Below are 9458 nucleotides of genomic sequence, written 5' to 3'. Positions count from 1 at the left end.
GCTGGCAACAGGGTGGCGTGCTGCAGGCGGCAGAGAGGGACGTTGACGAGGCGCTGACGGAGGCCGGCAACAGGCTGGCTGCGGGCGGCGGAGGCGGATGACGACGAGCCGGCTGCGGGCAACAGGGAGCCTCCCAAGGCCATGGCTGCTTGTAGGCTTCGATTTACAGCAACAACGAATTCCCCGCAATACAGATGGGTAAGGCTTGGAGTTGCTAGAGGCATGTTTTAGTTATAGTTGAATACCAAGGAATTCCGTGAATTCCACGAACAGCCAAACAACATAATTGAAGAACCCTAATTCCAATTCCCAATTCCGAGCTTAAATACCAACATCCAAACGGGTTGTTAGGTTTTTTTTTTCTGTGTTGGTAATTTGATTCATAGGATTGAATCTTATAGGATTTCTTTCCAAGTATTCATTTGTACTGCATTTCATAGAAAATTTACGTCTGCTCCAATCTCTTGAAACAAATCTTTTGTGCAAACAAAACCTATAGTGATAAAAGGAAAATGACATTACAATCCTCTATTTTCCTATTCTCTATTTTCCAATCCTGTGAATCAAAGAAACCCTAAACAGTGAGGAATGGATTATCGAGCCCATCGAAAATACCCGAATGGTTCAGTTCACTTTTTCTCCTGATCAAAGAGATAAGTCTCGTAATAACAAGCACCACCCGCTACATTGATTGATTATTCTAGGGGCGGTGTCAGAAAAAGAAATTGATTATTCAAAGGGCGCCTCAAGCACCGGCATGCATCTCATCTGGATCACCGCGCACAGATAGAATACCGTGCATAAACACGCACACGGGGCCGCGACGTACGTACACGGGGCCGCCTCGATCGTTCACTCATAGGCACTGGCTGCCAGCCGCGGGCGCGCGACGGCCCTGACCGGCACCTTCTTCTGCAGCGCGAGCCCGAACTCCTCCTCCATGTCCATAACCCCTGCCGCGCCCTCCGGCATCTCCCAGTCGAAGGCGTGCACGAGCGCCCCCAGCATGTGGTGCACCAGCGTGACCCCCATGCGCGCGCCCGCGCACATCCGCCGCCCCGCGCCGAACGGTATGAGCTCGAAGTGGCTCCCCATCGGCTCCACCTTCTTCCCCTGCTCCGTCATGAACCTCTCGGGGTCGAACCTCGTAGGGTCCGGCCACGCCGCCGGGTCCCGCCCGATCCCCCATATGTTGACGATCAGCCTCGTGCCCTTGGGGATGTGGTACCCTTGCACGTTGCACGCCTCGGTGGAGACCCGCGGCAGGTTGAGCGGCGTGGAAGGGTGCTTGCGGAAGGTCTCCTTGCAGATGGCGTGGAGGTAGGGGAGGTTCGGGGTGTCGGAGTCCCGGAGGAGACGGTCTCGGCCGATTAAGGCGTCCATCTCGGCCTGCGCCCGTCGCATGATCGCCGGGTTCAGGAGCATCTCCGCCAGCGCCCACTCGATCGTGCTGGACGACGTGTCCGTCCCCGCCGTGAACACGTTCTACGTACGTACGCACAGGAGTCAACAAAGAAACATGCAATCGATGGACAAATGTATCCATGGTTTAAAGTGGATGGGTGGAGTACGTACGTTGAGGAGAGCTTTGATGTTGAGGTCCGTGACGCCGTACTCCTCCCCTGCTTCGCGGCGGCAGGCGATCAGCCGGTCCACAAGGTCCAGCCGGCGGGCCCCCTCTTGCTGCCTGGCAGCCATGACTTCCTCGTGTTCGGACAGCAGCCGGGCCCAGACCCGGTCCAGCCTCGTCCACAGCCGCCGCATCTTCCGCACGAGCCCCTGCAGGTCCATCCACGCCACGGCCGGCACGAAGTCGCCGATGTTCACCAGCCCCGCGCTAGTCATGAGCTCCACCACCATCTCCTTGAACTCCCTCGTGGCCTCGCCGCCCGCGTCGTCGAGCACGCGCCGGCCCACCGCGGCCTGCCCGATCATGTTGGCCATGGCGCAGAACAGGAACTCGGGAACCTCCACGGCCTCGCCGCGCCGGGCCAGCACGGCCCGGACCATGTGGCCCACCTCCTCGCGGCGCGTGTCGGCCCAGTTGACGAGCGCCTGGGGGCCCAGGAGGCCGATGCTGCACTCGCGCCGTAGCCGGCGCCACCTGGGCCCGTAGGGCGCGAACACGAGGTCCTGGGCACCGTACGCCAAGAGCGTCGGCGCTGCGTCGCCCGTGGGGCGGTCCAGGAAGCTGGCGCCGTGTTCCTTGAGGAAGAGGCGCGCCGCTGCCGGCGTGGACGCCACCACGACGCCTTGCCGGCCGAGGGTCAGGTGCATGATCGGGCCGTGCAGCTTCGCCATCGTGGCGAGTGCCCGGTGCGGGGCGCGGCCCAGCAGCGGCAGTGCGCCGACCACGGGGTAGCCTCGCGGGCCCGGAGGCAGCGGCAGCGGGGGCGATGCATGGCCCGCGGCCCGTTTGGCCGGCAGAATGGCCCGTGCGAGGTAGTGGAGAGCGGCGTAGAGGATCGCTAAGACGAAGAGCTCCTGAAACATCGCTGCACTAGGCAACTCCATTGTCGATCGAGCTCGTGCTCCCGCACTAAGCAATTCCACCACCCAAGTACACAGAAGTGGAGAATTTTATAGTGTTAATTTGATCGGAAGAACCTAATGGTCAAGGGAAGATGGAAAATCGGAGTAGATAGCATGCATTCTCGATCTGCACAGGGAAATGACAGAGGCAGCTAACTCTAAGACAAGGGAGAATGGTAGATTGACGAAGCAGACTTCAAAAGGAACAAAAAAAATGGAGAATGACGGAGCTCTTTACAATATCCTGTAAAAACCTCTCAAATGACCGGTCCCCTGCGAAGGTGTGATGCTGCGAGTACAAATAGATTGATTAATCACTGCATACTGGGTCAGCTTAGAGCAACACTAGCACGTACCAAAAGTTCAGTACGCCCCAGCGTATGGCAGAATAGATCCCGCAAAAACGAACTGATTTGAAATACGGAGTGCATCTTCGTGCGAATTTTAAACAACACAAACACCTCACACATTTCATACCAACATCATATATTTCATCACAAACATCTTTTGCATACATAATTTTAAGTTTTACAAAAACTAATACTTACTCCGACCGGAATTACTTGTTGAAATATTACATGTACCTATACGTTTTTTAAACAAAGATACATCCATATTTGGGCAAATTTGAGACATGTAATATGGGGTCGGAGGGAGTACTAAAACCGAGAAGCAATGCATCACAAAAAACAAAATGAGCTCCTCCACGCCGGCTTCTTCTCCTCCGCCGATGCCGCCTACTCATTGTTGGAGATGACGATGACCTCTGGCTTGGCCTTCTCAATGGACCGGTCCAAAGCGAGTTGGATGTCGGCTGTCGTCCTCCCGCGGCTCTCGTTGTCGATGGAGCACACCTCCTTGCCGGAGGAGGAGGAGGAGGAGGAGCAGATCGCCGGCCACGCGGGACCTTTCTGCCTCCTCTAGCAGCGGCGTGCGCACGGTGGCGGATGAGCTCCCTGCGGTACCAGCCTCCTCCCACGTATACCTGGGCAAACCCCGGGCCGGGCTTCATAAAGCCCGACGGAAAAACCTCAAGCCCGGGCTCGGCCCGGCCCGAAGCCCGAGAAATGACCATTTAGCATTAAAATAATTACTTTCGGAATAAAAAGTGATTTTTTATACCTATTTTTCTTAAAAGAATACCCGTTTTTAGTCATTTCGGGCTTTCGGGCCGGGCTTGGGACTGAAAAGTGAAGCCTGAGCCCGGTCCGAGACATCGGGCTTCGGACAAGGCCGGGCCACCCATGCCCACGTATACTCCCACGCATGTTCCTCGTCGTCGTTCGCGCCGCCCTCGCCCTCCGCTGCTAGGGCTTCCCCGTCGACGCTAGGAAGGCATCTGGCCCCTGTGGCGGCGGAGCGGTTTACCGTCACATTGGCACGACAAATTTGGATTGGCTCGCCAAAGAAGAAGAGAAAGCGCCGGAGGGGATGGGAAAGGGGTTTTTGGGGTGGTGGAGGGGATGGCGGCGGGATTCGGATTTGGTACCCCGAACTAATTTTTCCAGGCCAGGCCACTTTATGGTATCTGTTTGGGACGAAAATTTCGGTCAAATTGCAAAACAAGTCCGGTTCACTTGTTTTCGGTATCTTCTAGAGTTGCTCTTACAGCTTACTAGTGGTAGACCCAGACACCCAGTGCCTAGAAGAGCAGTTGGAGGATGTTCTGCTTGCACTCGAGGCCATACTCTTTGGGCCATTTAAAATAGCCCTAACCATTAGAATGGAAATGAGTGTATGTCTTTTTACAGGTAAACGGGGATTTAGATTAAACTGGCAAAGCAATACAATCTCAGAGAACCGCATCCATCGCAGCTAATGAACCAAAAGCCCAGGCAAACAAAGGTGAGTTGCTCCTTCCTAGCAATGTTCGCTAGAATATGGCTAACACGGAGTTGACACCACTGCATGGCCTCCCTCCATGCACGCACACGATTCAGCCTCAGCAGGGTCAGAGCAATGAAACAAACGTATATTTGTAACGCAGGATTTTATTTCATAGGGATTTCACATGGTTTCAGGAAAAAGATTATGTGCTCCAAACGAGTAAAAAATATGTTTAAGTTTTTTTTCCCTAGAAACTGTTCAGCATTAACCAGTTGCGCATGTAGGAGTGAAGGCGTTCAAATTTGAATCATGTTCTTTTATTAGTTTAACTAAGGCTTAGTTTGTGACTGTTGAAATGTTTTGCGCTAAACTTGTTTTAAACTTTCAAAAGATATGCAAAAAAACAAGAAAAAATTTGTTAGCTAAACCAGCATGGTGCCGCACCACTCGGGCTGGTGGTAGCGGACCTTGTCGGCCCACGAAGCGGCGGTGGATCTTGTCAACCGGCTTGGAGGCGGGGCGCAAAATGCTGCACAGCTCAGTTGACAGCGGCAGACCTTGCCGGCTGACTCGGCGGCCATGGATTTTGACTAGTGCGGTGACGGGACAACTGCAGAGAAGACCTAGCAGAGAGAAGTTCGAGGTGCAGAGGACCATAGGAAGGGATTGAGGAAAGGATTGGGAGGAGAAAGACATCTTGATAGGAGGAAGGAGGTGAGGGGAGGTAACCCTAGCTTGGTCAAGGGGGCATGTGGGGATTGAGAAGTTTTTCGGGTCGAACTACGCACGTAGAGCAGCGAAGCTCAATTTGAGGTCCCCTCTCAGGCATGTTGGAGAGACCTTTGCTAGGTTGAGCATGCCCTAAGTCTCCATGCAGGCTACAAAACAACCGCAAACCGGTGCGAGCTGGGAATATCCGAACCCATACATGCATGCTACCAACCATCCTATCCTTCCAACCAAACACAGGATATCCCTAAAAAAATGGCTATCTTTGTCCCATCCACCCCTGTCCACGCAACCAAATGAACCCCTAGAGAGGGCATGATGTATATAGTATCACATAAAAAAAAACATGAGGTATACAATAGGGTAAAAAATCAGGACTAGTTCCGTGAATACTTTGTCCAAAATCCTTTTCTTCATGATGCAGTGGTTCGTCCGTGAAGATTGTTGAACTGACAAGTAAAAATAATTGTTTCGTCCATGCAAATTTTGAGGTCATTTTTAATGCAAATGGTTCGTCCATAAATTTTGAGATAAACAAAAAAAAATTGCTCCCGCCGAACTAGCATGTGCCATGGGACATGTCTTAGTCCATGCAAAGTTGCAAATCTGGATCGATCTACTTTTGTTCTCATGTGCCAAAATGTGAACATTTGAATAGGTCCAAGTTTGTATAACCAAATCCTGGGCCAAATCCAGAAATTTCGAAATGGTCCAACAACATATTTTTGGGAGAAACCAAAAAAATCAATTCGTTAACTTTGGGCTGCAATTTTGAAATTATGAGAGTTATATTATTGTTAGGAAAAACACAAAATTTCATTGAGAATCTAGCACAAAAAACATCACCAGTTTGGCACATGTTTCTACTTAGGCTCAGAATCTAGACCTAAGCGTATGGACCAAATCCAGTAAAAATAAAATAAAAAACGGGAACCTTAATTTGGCCCAGATTGGAAGCTGCGAAGAATAGGGACAGACTGACAAAATTCAAAATGGGACCTGGGCCAGGTAACTGTTGGAATTGAGAAATACGGGATAAATACATACTCTCTCCGTCTCATATTAAGTGACTCAAATTCGTCTAAATATGAATGTATATATGCTTAAAAAACGTGCAGCCACATGTAATAGAAGGAACGGAGGTAGCACGAGAAGGTGGACAACAGGGAAAGCGAGCTACCTGTCGCCCGAGCTCTGTTTGGAATTTCCGGAAGAGAGACATACTAAAATAAACATCTGAAACAGGACAGGTCTCAAAGAAAAAAAAAACATCTGAAAACAGTACAGATCTCAAAGATTTTGACGGCCTAGATTAAATGTCTGCGCGGAAACAGGTTCTTCCTTGTACCGTTCAACCCGATCGACTAGTTCGGCACTGATTAATTCAGCTCTAGCTAGTATTGGAGCTAGGGTTACTCCTTAGGCCTCTTGACAATTAGCACTGGACATTTGCAGTTCTGTGCACAGTGATTGCTTACGCTGCCAAGGAATGCCCTGCGATTTACACCCACATGAGAATGGTCACGAAAATTGAAGCAGAGTGCAAGTACAATGCTAAGGATAAAACTAGGTAATGAGTTATCTGGAAAATTCAGTTAATTGGCTAAGAAAAACAATGAATGATCGATGCTATATTCAGCTGAGAACATCTGGAAGGGAGTTTCAGCTATTTAGGACAGTAATAAAGAGAAAAAACAGAAAAAAAAAACAGAGATTGATGCAACGGGAAACCAATTGAGAAATAAAGCGATTAGTGAGTGGTATATATACCTCTGGATGAGGCCATATCCATGGCTGCCCATGACCAGCAGATCCGTGCTCATCTTGTCAGTCGCGTCGCAGATTACATTCCGCGGGTCCCCGCCCTCCACCACCGTCTCCACCTTCATCTGCACATACATCAGAATTGCGCCGGTACACACCGACCGATGATCAAACCAAACTGGTACATCAGTACATGAACAATTCTGGACCGAGCACGCATGAAAATCAATCAGTTACTTTATATTGGATCAGCAAACTAATAATTCCTACATTTGGGAGCGTGGTGGCGCAGATGTGCTTGGCCTTGTCCACCGCTGCCGCCGACACGGCGTTGGCGTGCGTCTCCATGCTCGCCAGCACGTTCGAAGTCATCATATACCCTGCTTACAACATGCGCATCGTCCGTAGTCCATTTCCTCTGACTACAACAACACTCGTCAACCATCTGGATACCATGTATATATGCGCGTACGTACCTGCGCTGTCCATGGCGGCGTACACGGGCTGCGGGCGCCGGGCGTGGAGGAGCACGAGCGTGTCTTGGGTACTGACGACGTTGGCGAGGCACCAGGAGAGCGCGTGCATGCTCTCCTCGCTCTCGTCCACGGCCACCACGATGCAGCGACGGCGCCCGGCTGCGGCGTCGGCAGATGCCATGTGGATGTAGGTACAATTGGAGAGAGCTAGCTAGGTTCCCAGGACCCGGATTCAGCTACTGGTTGCGAGTGCGATCGGCGACGGGTGGGAATGGGCTGGGCGAGAGGTCAAGAAGAGGAGACTGCTTTGCTTTAAAGATGACGACTCTGTACCAGGCTGCTGTCTCGCTGTCTGTGGGCGTCCTGGATTTGGGAGCGGCCGCCGGCGCCGTGGTTTTCACTTTTGCAGGAGACGACGCCCTTCGGATCAGTGCGCCGGGAGAAGAAGAACGCGGCTCCCCGCTCCCGTGGTTACGCAGCAGCTGTTTTGGCCAAGGCGGAAGTTTCGGCAAGCAAAACAGGGCAAGGGCAACACGCCCACAGGTTGACGCGCCCCCAGTTCGGGCCGAACAACGGCCTGATGACCAGCGGCGGAGCCAGAAACCGGACAAGGATGCTAAGACAGACTAACGGTGCTATATTTATGGATTTTACAACTAAATACTTGATGAATCCTCTTGTGAGCATCCTTGCCAGGCCGGTGCTACAGCATAGGTAGCACCAGGCCTGGCTCCGCCCCTGCTGATGACGTGGCGTAGAATAAATGACGTGGCGTAGAATAAACAAGTGAGAGAGAAGGCTTAGGCTCGGATGTTATTTGAACTAGCTAGCTAAATGTCCGTGCTCTGCTACGAAGTTGATAATTGTGTTATGCATGAGTCGTTTAAATATGCATCGTTCATATTTTTAAATTTTTGATAAATAAAAAATATGTTAAAATATTATTTTTGAAAAATACAATTATCTTGACCAATCAAGCATACTAAAAAGATCGTGATACGTATAAAATGAGTGGCTCGTATTGTGTGAATCCTTGGTCTAAATGCATCCCTGCATCCATTCCGATCAAAATCGTGCGACTCCAACGCCTCGCGGGGAAATTTGCGAAAACACGCCCCGCCTCGTCCAGCCTAGACGCCTAGTAGTGGTAAATTTTCAGGAACGCCCCCAGGCCCCAGCAAAATTCTTCTTGCCTGCACTCCTGCCTCCTGTCTCCCCCAAATTCCCCACCGACGATTCGACCATGGTGATACCCCCGTTGCCCCGATTCAAACGACCCAACAATCACCGGATTTCCAACAAGCCCAACAATCTCAGGATTTGGCTATCATTGGATTCCGGCGATGGCAAGCTCCACCTCGCCCCGCCAATCCGCCATCAGCCTTTGACCGGACCTACGTAAGCGGCCGGCGCCGCGGGCGACCACATCCTGAGGGCGACGGCGACCTCCCTCGCTCTGCTGCTAGGGCCACAACTATTCTTATTTAACATAGCTAGTTCTTGCTCTTTCTACTGTGAATTGTTTCAGACGCGACTAACATGTGTTGGTGAGTAAACTTTTTCTGAAGGAACTGAATGTCTGGATGTGAAGTTGTGTTGTAAGGTGTTACTTGACTGATACATGTTGCAATTTAATTTACTAGTCCGACTTGCTGGTGGTGAATTTTTGCACCTGATACATGCAGCTTCTGCTACTATACATTCACTAGCTGGTGTACTGCTCGTGAGTGAAAGTTTCAGAAACAATAGTAACTTTGTTTCTTTTCGGTGAATGCAATTGTTGAGGCTAATGTGGTTCTGTAATCTTAGGTGTTCCTTGGCGATACATGCTGCAATTTGGTACGGCGATACATTCAGAAAAAATAGAAGAAGGTGGCCATAGCATCAGATTGTCTGAACTTGGTCAGGTCATCATGCAGCGAAGACATCAAATCAGCTCGCTTTGAGTGTATTTCTTTTGAATTGTTAATGGACGGTGTTAGTTAGATCAGCTAACCAGGTTGCTAGATATGTATCATTGTATGAGGCTCTGTTGTGAATCTGAGCTCCTGATGTAACAAATAGTTCAAAGAATAAAAGGCTGTCTATATTTAAAAAAAAAAGGAGAAGCATGATGCTCTGCTGCTGCTA

General features: G+C 50.6%; 2 protein-coding genes across 2 annotated transcripts; both read right to left on the bottom strand.

The window, feature by feature from the left end:
* Positions 1–589: 589 nt before the first annotated feature.
* Positions 590–2514, bottom strand: LOC100832240 (flavonoid 3',5'-hydroxylase 1). The gene is made up of 2 exons (XM_003567540.3): positions 1576–2514; positions 590–1485 (listed from the first exon to the last, which is right to left on the bottom strand). The coding sequence occupies exons 1-2, from the start codon at positions 2512–2514 to the stop codon at positions 853–855; spliced, it is 1572 nt and encodes a 523-aa protein (XP_003567588.1). The 3' UTR covers positions 590–852.
* A 3672-nt stretch (positions 2515–6186) lies between these two features.
* Positions 6187–7633, bottom strand: LOC100831945 (universal stress protein PHOS34). The gene is made up of 4 exons (XM_003567539.4): positions 7329–7633; positions 7123–7232; positions 6859–6977; positions 6187–6582 (listed from the first exon to the last, which is right to left on the bottom strand). The coding sequence occupies exons 1-4, from the start codon at positions 7507–7509 to the stop codon at positions 6501–6503; spliced, it is 492 nt and encodes a 163-aa protein (XP_003567587.1). The 5' UTR covers positions 7510–7633; the 3' UTR covers positions 6187–6500.
* Between the last annotated feature and the right edge of the window lie 1825 nt (positions 7634–9458).

The sequence above is a fragment of the Brachypodium distachyon genome, chromosome 2 (genome assembly GCF_000005505.3).
Source record: "Brachypodium distachyon strain Bd21 chromosome 2, Brachypodium_distachyon_v3.0, whole genome shotgun sequence".
Taxonomy (NCBI): domain Eukaryota; kingdom Viridiplantae; phylum Streptophyta; class Magnoliopsida; order Poales; family Poaceae; genus Brachypodium; species Brachypodium distachyon.
The sequence above is the reverse complement of the archived record's forward strand: the minus strand, read 5'-3'. Positions and strand labels throughout refer to the sequence as shown.

Coding starts and splice junctions, on each gene's coding strand:
- LOC100832240 (XM_003567540.3), bottom strand. CDS start 2,514: ATGGAGTTGCCTAGTGCAGCGATGTTTCAGGAGCTCTTCGTCTTAGCG. Junction 1,486..1,575: donor ACATCAAAGCTCTCCTCAAC/GTACGTACTCCA, acceptor GTACGTACGTAG/AACGTGTTCACGGCGGGGAC.
- LOC100831945 (XM_003567539.4), bottom strand. CDS start 7,509: ATGGCATCTGCCGACGCCGCAGCCGGGCGCCGTCGCTGCATCGTGGTG. Junction 6,978..7,122: donor GCGCCACCACGCTCCCAAAT/GTAGGAATTATT, acceptor ATGTATGTGCAG/ATGAAGGTGGAGACGGTGGT. Junction 6,583..6,858: donor GGATATGGCCTCATCCAGAG/GTATATATACCA, acceptor TGTAAATCGCAG/GGCATTCCTTGGCAGCGTAA.